Here is a 23944-nt window from a genome sequence, read left to right as displayed (position 1 = left end):
TCTCCACCACTTTTTTAACAAAGTGACTCCCATGGCGACACTCCCTTCAAAATACAATCACAAGTGTTCCCAGGAGGTGCATTTGATTTGCATATTACTACTAGGTGTAAACATGTGTCTTGGCTTACTTTTTGTGATCGAACAGCCAAGTATAAACTGGGCCAGAACGTTATGTTCAAATTTTATGCAGAACGTGGAATTTGACTTTCAGTATGAATGGAATAAACACATGTTTGTGTGTTGCAGGATCGAAGTATGCGTAGAGTTGAGATGGCTTCCTGTCCAGAGCTGAACTGCGCAGAGTCAGAGCAAATCACACTCACAGACCGCTGCTGCAAATTGTGTAGAGGTACGACACACACACACATGCACACACACTTAAACTGACCTCTGCAGTGGTTGGAGTCATTAAGGCCAGTCACATTTGTCCATTACACAAAACAATATGTATGTGCACCAATCCAAGTGTGTACATGACAGCTTTCATCAACTTTTTGCACCCTCCACACATAACCGCACACACGAAACACCTCAATTTAACAGTGATACTTAAAAAGACATCGAATGGTAGAGTGATTCTGAGTTCACACACGGAGCCACGCTGTAATTTAACTATGTATTAACATTTTGTAAATCACTCTGTAAATACTGCAGACAGTCAGCTAATGTAAAAAAAGGGCTACCTTAAGCCCTTCAATATGTCCTGCCCCAACTTCCTGTTTCAATACAAAATATTTCCATACAGGGAAGAAAATTGTGTTTGTCTAACCAATGAAAGAGGTCTTTAAAGTATGTATTTTCTGTTAAAATTCACATTAGGGCATTGTGTAGGGCACTTCAACTCTAAATTCTCATGACTCTCTGTCAGGGCACGATTTCTGCACTGAGGGTCACAGCCACAATTGCGTAGAGAACTCTGACTGCATTAATCTAGAGGCAGGAGCTTGCTGCAGCTGCAAGGACGGATACCATCCGCTCAGGGATGACAGCGCTTACTGCCAAGGTATTGTGTTCAAACCTCTATAGACAAACCTGCCAAAGAAACCCACACTACAAATCAAATAAAACATTTGCACACACCTACTACTTCTTTATTATTGCCATTTTTCACAATTTTAGAATAATTGTGAAATCAAGAATGTCCTGGGTTCGAGTCCTGGCTCAACTGGGCCTTTCTGTGTGGAGTTTGCATGTTCTCCCCATGTTTGTGTGGGTTTCCTCCGGGTGCTCCAAAGACATGCAGGTTAAATGAATTGGAGACTCTAAATTGCCCCGTAGGTATGAGTGAGAGTCCCCCACCCACTGGGGGTTGCATCAGGAAGGGCATCCGGCATAAAACCTGTGCCAAGTCAAATATGCGGATCACGGATGGTCCGCTGTAGCGACCCCTAATGGGTGCAGCTGAAAGAATTATAATAATTGTAAAATCATCGAAACTATGAAATATCACAAAAAGCATGGGAATTATGTAGTGACCAACACATATAAACAAATCAAAACTATCTAAGATTTTTGATTCTTCAAAGTAGCCACCCTATTTTTTTATCTTTGTTTTTAAAGCAATTCATTTGCAGGCACAATCTATATTTGTCTACAAAACTAATGTCAAGCATTTAAGCATAATTCTTTACATAAAAAGGTTTTTAAGATTATGAGAAACACAAATTTAGTCATATCCAAACTTTTGACTGACAGTGTATGTTTCTCAACCAGTCTAATTCCATCAAACCTTCTGTTTCTCCACCTGCTGGCATCTGTTATCTGACCTACCTACGATTTACTCTCTGATGCTTTTAATTTTCAGTTTTTGATAAACAAATAACAAGGCTTTCACAACCTGCAGTGTAGTTCCTCCTCTAAACAGGCTGCAAACACAAATGGAGGAGTTGCAGATGAAAGTGGCATAACTGGTGATTTCAGTGTCTTATCAAATGAATATTTCAACACTGCTGTTATCCTTATGCCTATAATTAACCTTGGAGTTCACACTGTGTGAGGGTGTGTGTGTGTGTATGTACAGATGTGAAGAAGGATTCCTATGGATAGCTGGCTTTAATAGGCAGTACCCTTGTCTAAACACACACTGCAGCCCTGCCAGTGTGCGCTAGATATCTCTTTTCAAGACTAAAGACAAGCTTTAGTTTTACCTTAGTGGTGGTGTGTGTTGCCTGCAAATGTTCTTCTGTCAAACAAAGTTTTCTCTTTTGGTTATATGGATTTTATTTGCTATTAGTGTTGTATTTTTGGAAAGACAGAACATACAGTATTAAAAACATTTACAAAAGGTATGTGGTGGTATCATGGTACAGTGATGGTATCAGATGGTAAAACCATGGTACCTTGATATATTTATCACACTTCTGAATGATTACCATATTCATGTACCATTATATTTACATGATATGGCAAAGTACTTCAAAGAGTACCATGGTATTAACATGGCGCCATGCCTAAACAAGCATTGTATTACTATGGTAAATGTCCAAAAAACTATATTAGTACCATGGTACTTTTTATTATTATTATTATTATTTTATTTTTTGTTAGTAATGGGTATTAAGTTATAAAGCAGTTATAAACATGTTATTAAATTACATATGCCAAGTCATCATTTAGACTTTACTGCTTATGTGAACCATTTGTAAAATCTGTTGTTCATGAATCTGTTTTGTGACTGTGTCCCTGGTTACCCTGTGTGCTGTGAAACTTAGTGCTGAGCATGTTGCTAGATGTCAAGGCAGTCATCTAAATGCTTCAGAATTGAAACAGAATTGAATTAACTGCAAAGAAAATGGTGACAACTGCAGTTTAAAGTATGATGTGGAAGGTAAACAGCCTAGTTTTTCTTAATATGACTCTCACCTTTAACACTGCGATTCGTTGCCTCATGCCTCTGACATAGGCAATCAATATTCAATTTGAGGTGACATCCAGGATAACTTATTGTCACTGCTTATGCTGCAAAAGCTTCCGTTACTGTCTGGAGATAATAGCAGAGTGGAAGTAATGTGGAAGCAAGATTCTATCAGGCTTTATGATTTCAGTGTGACATGATAAAATCGGAGTCATATCATTCATTACACTTTACAGGGAAATCAACCTAAAAATATCTTACTCATAGCTGTCTCTGCTCATTAAAGTAGGATAGGGAAAGTCTTTAAAAAAATGCACAAACAACTGAAACGGGCGCCTATATGAAAGATTTTGTCGGGAGAAATTCAGCCTGTTTGCATGGAATGTTGTTGTTGGTATTTTGCAGTACCCACAGCCATATGAATAATCCCAGTACTATGAAAAAAATAAAAATAAATAAATAATATCTTAGAATAATTAATGTGGGGATTTATATTTTCTAGAACAAAAGCAGCTAAAAAAAAAAGGCGTTACATTTTCAATTACAAGAGCAATGAGTAAATTCTTGCCTCCTCAGTTTGAGCTCTGAGTCCTCCATGGCAGACGCACAGGGACAGATAACAGTACATTTCTCACCACTGTTTACTGTTAAAGCAAATGCATTGCCTTGATGGCTTTGTTGTTTGTTTACAGCTGCCCTGTAATACTGTCATAGGTATTCATTGAAAACACAATATCAGAATGGCTTTGTGAAATAACTCCTGTTCATTTGTTTGAAATAAATGAATTTCAATTGGAATTACTGTATACTGTAAATATGTTCAGAGGAAATTTTTTTTTTTTTTTTTTTTTTTTTTTTGAAGCATGGTCTTGGGAAGTTGGCTAAAGCAATGGTGTTTAACTTGGGTCTGGGGAACCCCATGGTGCTAAAGGGTCCACAGAAAATTAATAAAATGTAAAAAGAAAAAAAGTATTAACAGAATTTGATTTTAAGTAGTTTAATTATGTAGTATACTATATAACATCACACTAAATTTTTTTCTCATGCAATATAAATATTTACACATGAAAATATGTAGCGGCTTTTACAATATACTTTTGGAAGGGGGACCCTCACGAGGTGATCATAATATTTGGGAGTCCTTGGCATCAAAAACCTGTGGACTAAAGGACCACCAGCAATAAAAAATAAATAAATTTGTAATTAGTATTTTTGTCTTGTTTTCCAGTAAAATATCTAAATATCCTTAGAACTAAATGCATTTACTTAAGAAGCTAAATTGTGTAAGAAAATAATAAGTTGAAAAATGTATTTTTATTGTCTTACCCCGTTTAAATTCGTCTTACCCCATTTAAATGCTTGTTTTAAGCATAAACCGTACAAAATGTGGTTAGATTTATGCTTAAGACAAGAATTTGCCAGCGGGGTTAGAAAGATAAACTTATTTCAAGAAATATTCTCTGAAATCAAGCCTTAAAATTATATACGATTTTGCTTCTCAAGTAAAGTTATGTAGTTTTAAGAATGTTCTGATCTTTTTACTTGAAAACAAGACAAAAATAATGATTAAGAGAATGTTGCTCTGCAATGAGGATTTATGAAATGTGAGAAAGATTATATAAACTGTTCTAGAGGAGAAGAGAGTGGGAGGACCGAAGGACAAGTGTGTAACGCTGAAAAGTGTAAAAGAAAAGGCTGGAGGCTGAGAAAGTGAGAGAGGTGGAGGAAAGAGACAGAAAGAAAAAGTGAAAAGGTTTAAAGGTGCACTGTGTTTTCTGATAGTTTGCTAATGTCGTTAAAAAACTGAATAGAGAACGCACATACACAGTACAGTGCATTCTCTTCATAAGAGGTTCATTTTATATTTCTCCGTCTTCATTCCATCATCAAGGCTGCTAAACCTTTCTGGCAAAACAAATTTAGATCAAGCTATGATCGAACTGAACCTATCAGTCGTAGGCAGTGGTTTTAAATATTGATTAAAACACTCAAAGATGGTGTTGGTGTTCCTGTTATTTATGTTACAGTCTGAGCAGTTTCCAGCAACAGTGTTAACAGTAATGTTCAAATAACAGAACGCTCATTATGTAATGACTCTTCCAACACTCTTGACCAACACTGTTAATGGGTCGCAGCTGCAGTGTGAATGGTGAATCTGGCAATGTTTTTCCCAAATGTTTTGATAACTGAGTTTTATTCAGACCATAGTACTGAGTGTATTTGGTGTTCTTTCATGGCTGCAGATATCGATGAATGTGCAGAAGGGAAGCACTACTGCAGGGAGAACACACTGTGTATGAACACACCGGGATCCTTCATGTGTGTGTGTCACACTGGATATGTTCGTATTGACGATTACTCCTGCACAGGTGAGTACACACTCATATATCAATATATCCGGGGGGGGGGGGGTTCACCTCTTTTTAATACACTGCACAAAGTGCATCAAAACTTTATGATCATGATATTAAATTCTTACAATATTCAGACAATTTTGATAAATGTGTCCACATCTTTTCAGATGTCCTAGATTAAAAAAAATAAAAATAAGGAAACTGTGTTAAATATTTTATTACACATAGATTATGCATTTTAGCTAGCAAAATTATCAGGATACTGTGTAAGATTAATTTTATAATTAACTGTTTAGATATTGGACACTCATAAGGGAATGAGTTAAGAGAAAAACAGAGGAAGAGACTAAAAAGTTAGAGAAAGAGAGTGAAAAAAAGAAAGATAGCAAAGGATGTGCTAGTACAGACAGTAGACTCTCCTGACCTTTAACTTGAGCAAAGCAATTAAATCTTTTCAAGAGTACAGCATATGGACCCAAAACAGAACACAGGGGAGCAGCTATGCAAAAACAGAGCTTTAGTTCTTCTGTGACCTATTTTAAAGTTGAATTAATTGCAAGGAAGAGACAAGCAAGGGTTCAGTCTCAAACATACAGAAAAGCACACACCAAATGCAATACACCTGAGGAAAACTGCACCTAGGCTGGAAGGTGCTGTCATCACTTTGTTGAAAATTGTGTCACCAACCACACTTCAGCATTTGCTTTGAATTGCATCTGCTGATAGTCTCAGAAAGCCATTTGTGCTCAAGGCCACTCAGCTGTACTGTTATTATTTATTGTAATTATTTTTCAAGTAGTCTGTAGCAGGCCTCTCTAGCAGTTGTTCTGAGTAGGTAATGACCTCTGTTCATCTGAGTACTGTGTTTTGTTGAGACTTTGTAATGAAAAGGGCTAGATTGAAAAGTACTCTATGGAATACGCTTTCTGTTACCTCATTGCTTACTTTTCATTGTTTTGTTTTTCGAGCAAGTAGCCTGGTGATAAGATTATAGTCTTTGGTTGTTTGTAAAATGAATTTAAAATCCTTGTTTCTGCTGTTAATTACCAGTTGATCTTATTACAATCTTTGATCTTATTTGAACTTAACTGAGTTCAGATTTTGTTTGTAATTGTTGAAATTGTTCCTGTGGGTTTTGTCTTTCCCTCAAAACGTAAAGATGAGAGATGTCTTTTCATTTAAAACTGTGCCCTGCTGTTCTGTTGCCCTTTACATTCATTTGATAAAATTACTTTGCTGCAGTTATCAAATTAATTTAACGTAGTTAGTCTTTGATCACCTCTTTCCTCTTCCCTCTTGATTATTGATTGAATCTGGTGATGATTGGCTGAAAGCTGAGTTAGGAGCTAATCACATTGATCAAGTTTTTTTTTTTTTTTTTTTTTTACAGTGCATCCACCCACTCTGTTTTTAAAAAAAATAGTTTTTCTATGTAAGCATGCACTAGACGGGCTTCTTTGACCTGTTGCTTCACGTCTCACTGTTTTTTTAGCATCTTGCGCAGAAGCGGCACAATTTCTAGATAATGTTCCAGTTAAAAAGAACGTCAACTTTGTCAACTTTTTTGGTCTGAACGCCCAGTAACTGTTGTTGATTAGTTGAAAGTTGTGTTTCTGTTGTTGACTGGCTAAAAGCTGTGTAGCTGTAGTTGACTGGCTGAAAGCTGTAAAAGGGTCTGTTCACAACTTTTTTACATCCATCCGCACTGTAGGCTACAATGTTTTCACATTGTTTTCTTGGTAAATGTGCTAGATCGGCGTATTTGACTGTTGTGTCATGTCTCACTATTTTTTATAGTGTCTCACACAGGAGCGCCACAATTTTTAGATGCTTTATCAGGTTAAAAAATTTCAACTTTTAAAAACACATCTTAAGATACCTGCGTTCTGTTCTATTTATTATGCTGTGTCCAGCTTTTTTTTTAGCACAAGAACATGAACTAATGGCGATCAGGTGCCGCTCGCTCGCAGCAAGCTGGAATGATCAGCGTTACCATGGAAACAATCAAGGCTTCCATGGCAGCACTGATTACGCGAGCCAGCGACACCTGAACCAAACAGAGAGAACATGTAATGACAAATTGGACCAGCGGACTCACCGAGACCGTGACAGAAAATTGTGTTTCTGTTGTTGATTGGAAGAAAGCTGTGGATCAGATTCTGTAATTACCAGGAGTGTTTGCTTTCAGATTGCAAACACCAGCAAAACATTATTATTTTCAATTATTCATGTGTGCAGTCACACACAGAGAGTTATTGCATATTTTGCCTGTGGGATTATTATGAGATAATCTGCAGGCTGCAGTCACATCTGTTAAAATTGGAATTCATTTGAAGCAGTTTTTTAATAACAGGAATAGACATTATTCACTTTTAATCAGCTCATCTTATTGTAATTTAAAACATCAAAAGTTATGGAAATGACTAAAATTATAGTAATTAATCCTATACAGGTTTCATATCTGTTCATCAAAGCTCTGTCTTGCCTTCATGATTGGCTCACTGATATTTACTAATTACATCCTTTACTCCGCAATGAACAACCTTGTAGGAGTGAAAATGTTTTGTCAGTTACATGCACGGTTCCAGTCATTAGTTAGTTTTTGTTATTGTCAATATTCAGAAGGGTATTTTGGATTTAATAAGACACATACTGGGGTTTCTCTTTCGGCTCTTTCTGTCTCTCTCACGCAATACTTCGTTAATTCCTCTTGAGCAGTCAGCGGATGTTTAAAGCTTAAAGGACGTTAGTCTCCAATCATCTTTTATGTGCTGTTACAGAGCTGTTCATGTAAATGTTTCTTTAAAACACTGGTTTGCCTCCTGCTCAGAGATCTAAAAGATTTTACCTCTGTTTATTTCACCCAAAAATGAAAATTATGTCTGTTACTTATGCCCATGTCATTCCAAACCCATGTAACTTTATTTCTTCCGTGGAACACAAAAGGAGAAGTTTTGATTAATATTTATGTGGCCTCCTTCCAGACAATTAAAGTGGATGGGGATCATGACAGTAATCCATGTGACTCATGTGCTATATTCCAAGTCTTCTGAAACCATATGAATGCTTTGTGTGAGAACAGACTGAAATTTAAGTTGTTATTCGCCATTCTTTTTCATTGTACGGAAAAGAGCAGCTTGGACATTTTGGAACCATCAGTTCCAAAAGCAGGCATTGATCATGAAATCATGATCAGCTGGTTAGACAAGTTGAATGCTTGATAAGTGGCATCTTTGATAGGAACAAATGTAATTTTGTTCAGTTATTTAAAAAAAGAAAAAAGAAAAGAACAATAGGGTTCAAATTGTTTACCTGATCTTCGTCAGAGAAAAGACCTTTGAATTGTCTAGTGATGCATCCGGAGATGTTTAAAGAGCATCCAGTCAATCAGCACCATTCGTCAGTTAAAGTGCATTTTAATTAGATGTTTTAATACAATTTTGAATGAGATTTTAATGAGACACTAGAGATTGAAAGTTTGTTTTGATATGAGTGTGTGTAAAGATTTATGACTTAAGGTGATTATGCCGTTTTGGTTCACTGGAGGATGAGTTTAAGAAAATGGAAAGTGACATGTGCTGGAGAAAAAGACAACTGTAATCATTGGGATCTGTAGAGATAGAAGAGATGACACAGAGGAAATAGAGTGAGGAAGCGATAGAAGGGTGTTCTATATGCTATGTGCACTTTTATGACCCATGGGTTGATTTTTATTAAAGCAACAATTCGCCATAATGTTTTTCACAGTTATGCCTTCTTTTATTCAAATGACTTTCTTTTTTTCTACAGAACACAAACAAAAAAATTTGAATGAGAAATTAGGTGTTTATATCTGTATAATACAAGTTAATGTGATCCAACACTTTCAAGTTCCAAAAAAGGACATGAAGGCAGCATAAAGGAAATCCACCAATGTTATGAAACAAAATGCTGAATATAGTTTGAGATGTGGTGAAAAATTACATTTGTTGGCTCAGATGGTGGATCATAAAATGACAAAAATGACTGAATTATCCTGTGATGTATGCACTATTGTTAGTTAGACAAATACAAATTAAATAAACTACTTTGAGTGTCAAAAGTTTTTTTTTTTTTTCTAAAAGTCCACAGGGCCAAAAGTGCCCATAATTAAAGACATACCTAGAAGCATTGAGTTAGAGAGAGCTCAGATTTTCTATTATTCACCTGGCGGTATAGCTGACAAATCTCCCATTGCCAGCCCACAGATCTGAAAGAAAGTGAATGAATATGTGTGAGAGGAAGAAAGGAAAAGACAAAATCTTTGTTATTATGACTAATTAGGAGGATAATTGGTGTCACTTTAGCTGTCATGGGCAGATGAGCCAATACTTAGAGCAGATGAGAGCTCTTCAGATGATCAGACCACACAAACACATCCACTGTGAACAATCCGTCTCAGTCAAACACTCCTCTTGGCAGGACAGTAATAGCACTGATTGAGGTAAACAGAGCTGGCATCAGGGGAGTTAATGGAGATGGATATTGGACCAAATTGTTTATCAGCCTTAATTTCATACTCGTATTCCTTTGGGTCTTCGCTCTTTTCATCTTTTCATAAACAGCTTTAGGAAAGAAGATCTAAACAAAAAAGAAATAAATGTCTGCTCTCTGTTATCAGTCAGTTGTTTATTACAGAGACAGACATCTCTCTCTCTCTCTCTCTCTCTCTCTCTCTCTCTCTCTCTCTCTCTCTCTCTCTCTCTCCCTCTCAATCTTTTTCTCTTTCACTCTTTTGATTGCTCAGTATAATGGATGTATGAGGATCACTGATGTTTCACCTCTGTTTTCATGAAGTAGCTTCACAATTCTCTCTGAGATTCTCTCAGCTCCCATCTGCTTTGGGAACATTTTCCCCCAAAGAGAAATATTAATGACAGAGGCTCTGCAAGAGAGGACCTTTCATTGACTTCATTTCATTGACATTTCAGACAGACTGAGTGAAGTCTTTTTGTTGCATCAGGTCACCTGAAGGCCATCATATAGACCTGGGTATACTTAATTTTTTCCCGTTCACTATTGGACCGCACCCCGTCGACCGCGTTGCCTTTCAAAATATATTCTTTTGTCTGCGAGCGAGTACGAATGCGTTCGATGCATTTGCAATTTGACTGCTGTGTGGTACAGTCAATGGCAGGCACCTGCACCAACAATGCGCACAGATGAGGACTGTCCTCGTGTTGAGAAAATAGGGCCACATGATTACAGTCCACGCTAGGGGTCGACCGATATTTTTACAGGCCGATAAGGATTATTAGTAATCAAGGGGACCGATAACCGATATTTGGGGCCGATATACATTTGCAGTAAAAATGAAAATTTTCACACAAACTCCAACACAAAATGTCCTTTAAATGCCTATGAACATGTGTTGAAATACTGCAAAACAGAACATTTCAATTTTATCTTTTGAAAAATATTGGAAAACAACATAAAAAAAAAAAAAAATTCTTCTTGAAAATAAAATGGAGGGAGCTCCTAGCAGCATTTATTTTGAACTGAAACTTTAGATATATATAAAATAATGAACTAAATAGCTCATAACATAATGTTATGTGTTAAAATGTGATAACAGACGAGAATCAAGGTTATTAGAGTTGACACTCTTCATGTAGCTTGCTGGCAAGCCCGTTTAGTCAAGTGCGAAAAGGGCAACAGGTTTTTTGAAAGATATGACACTAGCAAAGTTAACGTTACGTTTGCTAAACCTCCTAAGGTTGGTTAGCTAGCTACCACTATCAATGACATCATCAGCTGTAACATGCAAAAACACCAACTTATACGGGCGAGTACTCTATTAAATCAGTCCTTATCTCTGCCGCCCATCTATATTGCTGCTCACTGTATTTCTCCATTGCGGTCTACTGCTGTTAAAATAACCGCGTCTGCAGCTGTACTGTGCGGCCCCTAATGTCGTGGGCCGGGGGAGAGAGGCAATTCGTACGGAGCTCGAAAGGGCATTAATGAAGCGTGTTCGGTGCTAGAGAAAAATATTCAAAGATATAGCACTGAAAGATCAGTGCTATCTACGCCCTGGAGCACTTGTGGTGTACACAGCTCTGTTTTTTGTCGTGCTGCTAACCTAAAGTGTAGAAACGGTGAGATGGAGCAACCGTTGTCATGATGTCACACAGTTTGGATGGAACAAATCCGGGGTCCGGACCAGTCTGCTAATTGGTGACCGCTGGCATAGAGTATTGTGTATTATTGCAACTTCAGTATCTGCATTCTTACCTTTGAAAACAGCTTGTCCTTGTCCTTGTCTTACTATGACTATTATAAATGAGTCATACAATTTCTTAACCTTTTTACACACAATTGAAATCAAAATTGGAGTTTTGTGGATTTTAGTCCATGTCTATTAGCTTTGATGCCAACTATTTGCTAGCAAATTTCATTAACTTCATTTAGATTTGTGATATAAGGCCAATCTTTCCTTTAAACGGATGATTTTAAATGATTCATTTGAGTGTTTGTAAATCACTTGACTGTAAAGGACAACTTTGTTTAGGAGTAAAACTATGGCATTTGAGAACCATAAACAATGCAACAATTGAACATAATTCTATGTAACTTTATTTGAAAACATAATGAAAAACAGCAGTATTTAATTAAATTATTATTCCACTATTAATATATATATATATATATATATATATATATATATATATATATATATATATATATATATATATTAATGCTTGAGGACATCTGGGAACATTTTTGAGTGGTCACTCAAACGAAACAATTAATATGTTTTATTTCTTTCAACCATTTAATTAGAACAAATAGACAAAACAAAGTAATTCACTAAAATGAATATGGTAAAAGTTGCAACCAATTGTAATCTTCTGAAACAAAAACACATAAAAAAACTTTTGGCCTTTCAGCTATTTGAGCCTTTGCCTCCCAGATAGAGAGAGTAAAAGTACAAAACCTCTTTGACAGCATCTCAAATAGGGCTGCACAATTAATCGTATTTTAATCACGATCACGATTTCTCCCTCTCGCGGTTAATTAAGCATAACCATCTGTGATATTAGTGAGCTAGCAAACAGAAATTATCAGCCAGGTAAAGTTGCAAATTGTTGTTAATTTACATAATAGGCAGATAATTCTGTTACTACAGATGATAGACCAAATCACAAGCGCTTTTGAAGTCTATTTTCACCTCACGTGTCCAATCACGCTCTCTTTTGTTCACCACTGACCAATCACTTTTTCACTTTCGAGCACACACTGACATACGGAGCCGCAGATGTTTACGAGTATGTTTCGTATGTGCGTCGCTTTGATTGATTTACATAAGGCTCGCATCAGAAAGCTGGAACATGCTGCCTTTGGAGACTGTATATGGAGGTAGGATGGAAATCAGGTGCTTTTCAAATTGTTCTGAGACCAGTCATTCAACAACTCTGTCTGTTCAGCCATTTACTGATTACGCAGCAAGTCAGCTGAATAAATGTATTGCTATATAAATATATAGCTGAATAGCCATGAATTCCATCTCTCATTATATATTATACACAGAACAGCTGTGCTTTGAGTTCGATTCGGTTCGTGCGCATCGCTAACTTGTGTTGTTACAAAGCATTCCAGATTTACCTCATTGCACATTTGTGTAATTTCAGGTACATTTGGCCATTACAAATGTCTAAAAAATCTAAACTAAACCCATGGCCAAGGGCGTAGATTTGGCTTAAACAAATATAGATTCCCCCTATCCCCCCTTGAATCTATGCCCCAGCACATGGCACCAGGTTTTTGTGGGTTGAGGAGGAGATAAGTTAATTTCACCATGTTTGGATGGAGCAACAGACCCTGTCAAAACTGTTGTCAACAGAAACAGCACACACTTCCTTCAGTTTTTTTTTACATCAAAATAAATGCTTGAGACTGTTTAGCATTGCCGCCTGCTAAATTATTACAGAAATATATTACTGTTGTTTATTGGAATAATAATAAAAGTAAATAATTTTTTAATGAGAACTTAAGCGTGAAAACCCTTATATTGGAAGTAAAGAATTTGCAAATCATCACTTAATAATGGTCAAAACCTAGTTTGTAGTTTTAACACCTTGTTCAACATGAGAGCTGCTGTTTAATGTAATTGTATTTTTTATTTTAGAATCAATATCTAAGCTGTAGCAACAATTATTTTTTTTTTTTTTTGTCCAAATCGTGCAGCCCTGCAATAATAAATAAATAAATGAATAAAACATCAAACGGCAGAATAATCGTGATTAATAATCGTGATTAACATTTTAAGCAAAATAATCATGATTATCATTTTAACCATTATCGTGCATTCTCAAATGTGCAAACAACCTTCTGCAAAGACTGTGGCTTATTATATTTCTGTACGATAGTGTCAGTTACTCCCCAAGCACCATGCTCAGACACATCTGACACCAACCCCTTTCAGCGCTTTTATTATATCTCTCTGTCTCTTTTTCTCTCTCCCTCCTTCTGCAAGCTTTTCATCTTTGAAATGGGGCTGTATTCCCTCAGAGAAGAAACAGCAGAAAGGAGGATGGAAAGTGCATAACTTGCGAAAAGTTTGTGGAAAGTGTGCAAAACATACACACTGACTCACACTCCTTGTGTTTTCAGAGCATGATGAGTGTGCACGTGGATTGAATGTCTGCGATGAAAATGCTCTTTGTTTCAATATGGTTGGTGGACACAGCTGCACCTGTAAACCAGGATTTGTGGGTAACGGCACTTTCTGTAAAGGTAAGTGCAAACACCTGCATTACGGACTATATTGCACACAAGTATTAGCTTTTAATAAGGCCATGCCCACTCTAATACTGTATGTTTTTGGTTGAACACATTGATTTTTCTATGTTTACACCTCTTATCCACAGAAACTGAGACTTCTGAAAACACTCCCTTCTAATGCATACTTTAGCAAACCTAATGACCACTGTGGGTGCATATGGGACCATCTTTTTTTATACAAGATTGGAATATTATGACAAAATCATAATTGTCGATTATTGTCCTTGATATAGTAATTTTGATTTATGTTAAAATACTTATTTTGTGTGGGGTATCTGCATGCCATATTCTTTATGTAGGCTACACATCCAAAACAAGCTGAGAACTGTATTCCTTAATTGCTTTATTGCTGTTTTTGTACATCATTAAATCAAGACCGTGCCTAAATAGTCAACTTCACATTGACTCTTAGCAGTAATTTTCGAATTCGAATTCGAACAATTTTTTTATTTCAAATTTTGAATTAAATATACACAAAAAGTGAGAATCCGACATATATGTGATAGGTTACAATATTTAAATTCTGCTGCTGCTTAAAAAAAAAAAAAAAAAAAAACTGCTATTGATATAAAATCATTTTGACACAGCGTAATTCTGTAATTGACTCTTTTCCTGATTATTTAATGGCAGATGCTATTTGCACCCTGGTGAAAATAATGCTATATGCTATTTAAACCCCAGTGCAAATAGTGTCAGATACTATTTGCACCCATATTTAAATACTTACATACAGTATGGGTATCACTGCAGTGTGTTTATTGTGTTTATTCAGAGTCCCACAGACACACTACATTAACCCCTATCCCTAAACCTAACCTTAACCTTACCTTAGAAAAAATAACATTGGTTTTACTACAGTAACCATGGTTTCACCATGGTATTTTTTGTAAATTTACAGTAACCACACAATTAACCATGGTTACTATATTACCACCACATCACTCTACTAACATCATGGTTAATTGCACTAGAACTATGGTTTCTGGCAAAAAAAAAAAAAAAAAGTTATTACAATATTAGTAATACAGTGATGCAATCTACACACAAGCGATGCGGAGCCGTGGGAGTGCGATTAACATACCCTTCCTCCTTATCAAACTCTTCTCTGCACTCCCCGACATTCACAGTGACCAAATCACTGCAATGGAATCAACATTTCTATTAATTTTTATCTTTTAAGTAGTATTAAAGGAAATATCAAGAGTGGAAACAGGAAATCAGATGGGAAAAAGAAAGGGACAAAACGCAGATTCGAACAGAGGTCGCTAGGACAATAGTACACATTCACACACTGTCTTTACACCCCACACCACTGCAGCAACATCTATTGTTTAGTTTGCCGTATATATTTCTGTGGTTTCACCAGAATATTGGGGTGCAAATAGCTGCGCTGTGTGGCAGATGCTATTTACACCAGGGTGCAAATAGACACTCTGTTATTTAATTGAGATAGCTGTAATTGTCTATTATGTACTCGATTATTTGGTAGAGCCCTATGATATACTCCATTATAAATGTTACTGTATGTCCTTTTTAAATGTCATTTTTATTAAGTAGATCTTTAAATATTACTCGATCTAAAACTAAAAAGGTCCCACTAACCTCAGCCTCAGACCCACCCAAGAGTAACAAGTTTAAACAAATTTAAATAAAATTTCACTTTGTTGCAGAATAAATGATGTGTAATGTAACATAATAATGTGTACCAGCCAGACTTTTTGCCAGTAGTCAAATGTCTTGCTTTTGAGAGAATGTCTGAATTGTAGCGCAGAATTACAGCTCGACGAATAATGTATTAGTGGCAAAAGTTGCCACACATGAACAAGAAAAGGTTAAACCTTTTGGGGCCTCGGAAGCCCACTCCTAGCACCACCCATGGTTTGCAGAGTTCTAGTTGAGAAGAAAAAAAAATAGGCAAATTTCCAGTGTGCATCTGTACTTACTGTATGTGGTTTAGTCTTGCTGAAATATGTGTATTGACCCCTGTATCTTGTGTTTGGGCAGCGCTCTGTGAGGGCCAGTGTCTCAATGGTGGTTCCTGCATTGCTCCTGATACCTGTGTCTGTCAACAGGGCTTCACTGGAAAGAGATGTGAGACAGGTAAGACACAATACAGGTCAGATCCTATAACTTTTCCATAAGGGTACAAGAAATAGAGTGCATTGAAAAGTGTGCAGCATGTCTAAATAATGTGCAGTCGCACCTCAAGTGTTTCATATTAAACTGTTTGGACTCAGCTGAATCCTGGGAGCTACTGAAGCCATTGAGGAGAGCTGATTTATTTTTGATAGTTTTCAGGGTGAGATACTTATCTCATGCCCAAAGATCTTTTCTCGGCCACCCTGTGTATTGTGCAAGTTGCCACTATTACATGAATGCTGTATATATGTATAGTTGCTGTTTGCTGGATATAGTTAAAGTTTGCTGGATAACATCTATGAATAATCCAAATGTATGCGTTCAGATATGCGAAAAATGAGTTGCATTGTGAAATTTGAATTTTGTGCAGAGTTTGGGGGGGTCACAGGGGGCCACTACCCCCCACCCCCCACACAATGGCCATTGGCAAAATTGTTCTTACATTGCTAAAATGCCAACTGATACTGTAAATTACATCTCTTCCACAATCTGAGTTTTTGCCTTACCTACAGTGACCACAACTGCGGCACATGACAAAACATGTTGGTGGTCAGTTGTTTTGCGTCATACAACACTTTTTGACTATCGGTCCGAATGGTTCTTAGCACGGTGAGTTACGATTCACAGTAGCATTTCATTTATCAATGTGGTTAGCTAACTGTGATGCGCTTACTCAAGATTGGTAACTTGTGTGCTTCTGCAATCTTTCTATTAAATAAATGCCACTTTTTCATATTTTGTATCTATTTTAATGACGTTTATACATTTGTACGTGAAGCTTAAGTGTCCAAACAATTTTGGGGCCACTGTATGTTTTACTACACATTTACGTCCAAATAAATGGATTGGATTTTCTGGTTTTGTACTGCATTTCACTTTTAGTGCAGACAGAAGAATAACTTGATGCTGGAAACTTGTCACATAACGCCTAGAGTTCTCCCTTGACTTGATGTAGAGTTGTAGGATGAGTTGCAGACAGGAATCAGACTTGTGTTGAGAAGCAAGCCACTGAGGGTGCAATGAACTCTGGAACAGCAGATGAGACATGGACATGAAGCTATGGCTCTGGGGATCAGTGTGTGTGTATGATAGAGAGACCTCAGAACCTTTTGCACAACATTAGCCAGCAGGCCATCTGCTGATGGATTTTACAAAGGGTCCAGCACCCCCTCACTTCTATGTGTGAGTGACAGAGGCATGATAAAGGGAGAGAGAAAAAGAGGACTGAAGAGAGAGGAAATGAGGAGGCATGGGGACTAAATGAGACAGCTGGTGGAGAGATAGAGATGAGAGAGAGTAAGGTGTGGTTTGCCTGACTCACCGTTCTTGGAGGAAGCACTGGCTGACATACAAATTCACAGCTATGTTATGTGGATGTGTATATGTGTGTGTGTGTGTGTGTGTGTGTTTGCGACGAGAGCTAACACATAAAGGAGTTTGTCCTTATGTGTACTGTAGGCTACATGTTGACATGAAATACTTGTGGGAACTTGACATGTCAAGTCACAGCACCTAATATATATACTTTTCCCCATAGATTCATATACATTTTAACATTAAATCTCGATGTTATGATTTAAATGATCCACTAACACTGTAATTGTCAATGGATCCCCTGTATTTGTGTAACTGGCATATGAAGAGGCCTTTTTGTCTCTGTGTTGTGGTATGTTTTTTTGCATTCATATGTGTGAGAGAGATAAATTGTGTGTGTTTTAATCTTTGTTTTGTTCATTCAGGTGTCTGTAATTCCTTATGGTTTCTCCCCCATGTGTTCTTTTTTTACTCTGATGGGGAATGTAATATTATGACAAAAGCAGAGTGAGGATAAATATTGCACAAACAAACATGAGAGGAAAAGAATAGACAGTTCTCTGTCCCTGTGAAACCTCTTATTCCTTGCATTAAAGGAATTTCATTATTAAACTCTCTGTCAGTAAGCCTCTCTCTCTTTCTCTCTCTCTCTCTCTCTCTCTCTGCCAGCTTGATGGCAACACATATGGCCAACTTTGTTAAAACTCCCTACCAGCTCAGTATATGCAAAGCAATCCATTAGTTCAGGGGATATTACACTCCCGGTAAAATAGAGAAATTATTTGATAAGATCTTTGTCTTTTTATTGTTATTCTGCGCTTTAATGAGAGTAATCGACTGAACCACAGAGATAGAGAATGATCATCTCTATCAAATATCCTGGCATATAGATATTTTCACAATAAAAAATGTGTCTCTTTTTCTGTCTTTCCCTCTTTTTATCTTGCTTTGAAAAGGAAGCTGTTGGGAGTCTACATTTCTTTTCATATTTTAGCTTTTACCTCTTAGAAGATTGGCACCATGTATTATCCATTGATTTGGCTCAGATCCTTCATACGTGCTCTTTCATAAAGGAAACCCAATTATACTAGGTCCTCAGGGGTTAAACGCCTCAGGCTTGGGGGTCCTTCCTCTTGAACGTGATGTTTCTGCAGGCTACTTGTTAATTCTTTATGCGATGGGTGTGTAGCAAAATCAAGCTCTTGAGGACAGAAATAAGTAAGCTTTACCTTGTAAAAGTAGGTACAATGTAAGGATATAACCATATTCAATGAATTTAAATGTAATAATTTAAGAATCAACCATTGAAAAACCTATATCTGTCGACCACTGATCTAAATGTTTGGGCAATTCATCCCTGATAAAAGAGAGTAGAGAATTCCACTGTGGACACATCACTATTTTAGTCTACACCAACTTGGGAAGACTTCATTCTGTTCTGTAGTGTATTTTGCACCCTGATCCTCTCTGGTTCCTTGATTGTGTTCAGATTTGATGTGTCCCCCACAATGTCTACAGTGATTGCAGCTTTTATGCAATCTCCCAAACCAGGGTGAGGCCACATAAGGGCCAGCGTGGCATTGGTCCACCCAGATTGACAGCTGGTCCACCCATTCAAAATGGCCAGAATATACTAATAGCTTTCATATAAAATAAACTGCATTTCGATGCACTATAAATAGCTCATATGCTTGATAATCATCATATTACTGTTTTAAATATAATTAGAAATGGGTGAAATACAGTCATGACTGTAAACGGATCCGCTCAGCACCCAGATAATTGATCCACATTGTATGGTTTTGTTTCACTTACATTTTTTAACAACGTAGGAGTGCGGAATAAGTTTCTGTAGATTGCATGGCATTTCTGTGGTTTAGTATGCAGGGTATTTAACATCCATCACAAACCACTTACACAGCAGCTACATATACAGGTCGTCTGGCCAGGATTTCTAAATTACCTAAATGTCCAGGATTGAGCTTTGTTTTTATATTGACATACTCTTTACAGATGTGATCTTTAAAGACATTCTGTGAGTGTGTATTTAACATTAAAAAACATTTAAACCTAGTGTGTAACAGCTCATAACGGCTGTGGAAATGGGTACGCTTCGTAATATTCACAATAAATAGGCACCAAGGTCCACCCACTTTGAGATTTCTGGCCTTGCCACTGTCCCAGACTGTCAGCAAACACCTTAACTTTGCCTTTGAGCCAATATGGGATTCTTTTATTAGTATTTATTCATAATATAAAGGAAGAATTGAATCCTACCCCCTATCAAATTTTAATGAGAATATCTTCTGATCTTTGGTAGTGAGACAATCCCACAGGGAGGAGTGTAACATTGTGTATTAAAAGAGATTTAAAACAGCTGCCGGCTCTATCCTCTCATACAACTCTCTGTTTATTTAAGCGCTTTGATTATATCTGCTTCATAGGGTTTGTGTATTCCAAGGCGATTCTCATCATGTTTAATGAGGTGGAGCTAATTAGTGTTTAGTTGTTGAATGTCTCCCCTTATTGTATAGCACAGACCTCAGTTTTATCCCGATTAAGGCTCAAAGCCTTGTCAAAACAGAAACGTTCATTTCTTTTAATTAGGCTTAATCTGTTCCTCTAACTTGGCACTCTTATAGAACGTAACAGTTAATGCTCACATTTTCAATGGCCTGGTTCCAGAAGTATTTTTCTCATTCAATTCTCAATATAAGTTTTTTTTTTTTTAAATTCAGTACAGAGTTCTAAGGCATCAAACTAAACCAGCCACCTCCTAAATGAATCACAACATTACAAAATTTGATTTAAAGCAAAAAAGTATATGAAAATCTGAAAAGGTACAAGAATGTGTACTTTGATTTTATTTTATTGTGTGCATTATTTTATAAAGTGATAAACTACACATCCCATGAAACATTGCAAATAAAACTGTTCTTTATATATACTGTATATTACCATAATCTTCAAAACTACTGACCAGGTAACTGATATTAAGTTTAAAAACAATAAATTGAAAGTTTATTGAAAAATATTCAGATATTCAAATACTGTACAGTATCCACCTTATTTTGCAACGCGGAAGCAAGCAGCAGCTGTTACTGACTGCAATGTAAATAAATAGAATGTTAATAATACCAGAATTTAGTGATATAAGTTTATAAACTATCACACAACCACAGGATGTACAGCAGAATGATGTGCCAATGTCGGATAATTTTCTAACGTCAGCATTTATAGTAAAAGAGTAAGTAAATCATTTACTTGTTGCTGTGTGTTGTATCGCAGAGACGGTAATAAAATCTGCTTCTTTCTTTACCGAGATCGTAACGATGCAGTCTTTCTTGTCTCCATGTAAACCTCCATTTATATGTACCTCCATAACCTCCGATGATGCCTTTATTTATTTATTTCCAAAGGCAATGTTTCATAAGCCATGCTGAATGTGAGATTTGCGTGTCAGTTTACTATACACTGCTAAGAATGTGAGAATGCTCTCTGACAAGAATGGAAAGAAAAATGTGTTTATTCATTTGCCAAGATGAAACAAGATGCAGTTTTGGTGTAAAGAAAGTTAAAGCATCATTTGCCCAGTGGCTTTCATCTCTCTACTGGTTGTGTATAGTTTGTGGAGGTGTGTCAGACGCAGCCGCAGCCTGTGCATTTTAAGTCTAGGCCTTCAGTGCGATTCATGCCATTAAGAAAACACAGTTTCACAATGAATAAGACACCGTATGCCTATCATACATTACGTGGCACGAAAGCCAGAACCAAGGAGGTCTAATACCAAGAAAAAGCTCTCTAATAATATTTGCGATTAAAATTTTGCTTGCAATAAATTTTGTTTCTTCAGGGTACACAGTTACGTTTCAAAACTTGATCTGACAATGCTCAAGCAGCCTAATTTACACTTAGAAAATTCCTGATGTTGCTATAACAATGCAAAAAGCACTTACCAATTTGCTTGAAGTGAAAATCAGTCCTCCTTTCCTGTTTAATTAATCAATCACATGATCATGCAGATCATCTAAGGTTTTTAAATCCATAAGGATCTCTTTCTCAACGGCAATAACAGAAGTGACAGCCGACTCGTCAACTAGATCTTGCACTCTTCGCTTTCAAATTACGTACATCACTTAAAGCGTGATTGCGTCACTCAAGGCCAGCTAGAAGGCCTGGACTGGGACATATCCTAAAGACCTCACCACCCAAGAGCAAATAAATAAATCTGATTGGCTGATGAATCTGACAATCTGACTTTAGAATCCTGTTCACTGCAGTGTTGAGGGATTCTGTGGAAATTCTGAAGGCCTGATGAGGTGGAGCTCAGACTCACACGCTGCTTCGGCTAAGGAGCATGTTTTCGGGCATGCGATTTGTGAGACAGTTGTCACACTTTGCTTGTAAGCATCAAGGAATAAATTCTGATTTGATAAACTTTTGTTTTTTGATATTCCTTTGTAGATGAATTAGAAGTGGAAAGCGATTGAAAATACATAGGCAAAAAGGTCAATGAGAATGAAATAATGAAAAAATATTTATTTATTAGGCATGTTACACCAGCAGAGAAGGCTTTTCTGGCCCTGAGAAATCGCCACTGGTCAGACAGCGTGGAGGACTGTCCTGTCAGCGCCTGATCTCTCATTCTTTCTGCCTATGCAATAATGTGATACAACGATGGCAAAATGCAACATACTGTAAAACTAGATTAGATCAAAACCAATGAGTTTATGAAGATCATAATTAATGATAATAATATGGCAACATACAGTATATTGCCAGCCTGTATTATAAAGAAGCATAATGTAGTATATTTGTATCACTAAAATAGCTAGAAGTGGCTTATACCGGAAGTGGTCCACATTCAAGGTTGATTATTGCGGCGCCCTAGTTTCACTGAAAAATAAGGTGGATAGGAAGTTTGAGAGTGTATGGAATTGTAAGTGTACAGCGACTTCTTTGATTGGTGGATCTCTCTTCAGGATTATAGGTAGTGTAGTTCTTCACAGGAAATTCTGTTCTGCTGGAGTTGAGGCTTCTAGAAGCATATATCATTGCTTAACAACCTCTGAGCTCATGTTAGGTCTTGTCTTGAATGGTTTATACGTCATCTTTAAAAATCTCTATGGAGAAAATGAATGGGAGTTCTAGTTCTGGGACCCTTCTGTTGCACTCTATTGGGGAAACTCTGAGGATATGCTATCTGTCTTCTCACACTTCTTCAAAAGTGTGCCTTTTAGCTTCCTGTTAAAAAAAAAGTGCCAGATTTTGTTAGGGAATGACTTTGGACCAGGCTTTCATGCGCGCACACATTGGTGCAGCTATCATTATGAGGACTCTCCATAGACATAATGATTTTTATACTGTACGAACTATAGATTCTATCCCCTAACCCTACCCCTACCCCTAAACTTAACCCTCACAAAAACTTTCTGTATTTTTACATTTTCAATACAACATCGTTTAGTATGTTTTTTTTAAGTGGTTTGAATTATGGGGACACTAAAAATGTCCTCATAAACCACATTTATAGCATAATACCTTTGTAATTACCAGTTTGTAACCTAAAAAAAGTCCTTGTAAACCACTTAAGCCTGCCCACACACACACACACACATACACACACACACACAAATGTATTCAAAGTCCCTCTTTTGCTTCTAAGGCCATGCTACTGTGCTGAGCTCCCCAGCTGTTGTGAATCTGTTCATTAGGATGAGGATGGAGGGGATCGATGAAGGGAAGAAAAAAACATCAGAGCGGGGCAGATAAAGGAGATAGCATGGTTGGGAACAGCCGAGATGTGAAGGGACTGAAAGGATTGATGACTTACTGTTTGAAGAATTGTCCCTGATGAAATAGACTAGAAGATTCCACTGTGGACCCATAACTATTCTAGTCCACTCAAACGAGATTGGATAATCTGTTATGCTTGGCACTTTCACTCGTAAAGAGTCCGTTCTGTTCTGTAGTGTGTTATACACCTTGACCCTCTCTAGCTCTTTAATTACAGTATGTTCAGGTTGGACCTTGTCCTCACCGATAAAAAATGTCAAACTTGATGGACAGGTATTAAATATGTTGTGTTCTGAAACCTGACCTTAATTTTTCTTTTTTCTTTTTCTTTTTTTTTTCTTTTTTTTTTTGATAAAAATGGAACCATTCTCGTAAAATTTTCAAAGGGGTATCGGGTTCCATCATAGCTTTATTTTATGAATAAATACTTCTCTACGTCTGCCATCTTTTGCAAAAGCACAGTATTCAGACAAGGGCCGTAACCACCATACACATTGAGGGAGCACGTCTCCCACAATAAAGTAAAAGTAAAAATCCCTTTCATTTTATTTTCTCATAGGGGAATTTATTAATAACGATAACTTACAAACTTTAAAGACAGACCTACCGTGAGCTCTAAGACTGTTAATCGATAGCTTTTGATGAAGGCATCAATCTGTGTTATTTCAACTTCATTTTTAAAACA

General features: G+C 36.9%; 1 protein-coding gene across 1 annotated transcript in view; it reads left to right on the top strand.

Moving 5' to 3' along the window:
- Positions 1 to 23944, top strand: part of nell2b (neural EGFL like 2b) — a 59257-nt gene that overhangs the window by 18431 nt on the left and 16882 nt on the right. The window contains exons 11-15 of the mRNA XM_051691427.1: positions 247 to 349; positions 869 to 1003; positions 5098 to 5223; positions 13840 to 13962; positions 16015 to 16110. Coding sequence (XP_051547387.1) covers positions 247 to 349; positions 869 to 1003; positions 5098 to 5223; positions 13840 to 13962; positions 16015 to 16110 — 583 coding nt within the window. The remainder of the gene's footprint in view (positions 1 to 246; positions 350 to 868; positions 1004 to 5097; positions 5224 to 13839; positions 13963 to 16014; positions 16111 to 23944) is intronic.

The sequence above is a fragment of the Myxocyprinus asiaticus genome, chromosome 47, assembly GCF_019703515.2.
Source record: "Myxocyprinus asiaticus isolate MX2 ecotype Aquarium Trade chromosome 47, UBuf_Myxa_2, whole genome shotgun sequence".
NCBI lineage: Eukaryota > Metazoa > Chordata > Actinopteri > Cypriniformes > Catostomidae > Myxocyprinus > Myxocyprinus asiaticus.
Note: the sequence above shows the minus strand (reverse complement) of the source record. Positions and strands in the feature narration are given on the sequence as shown.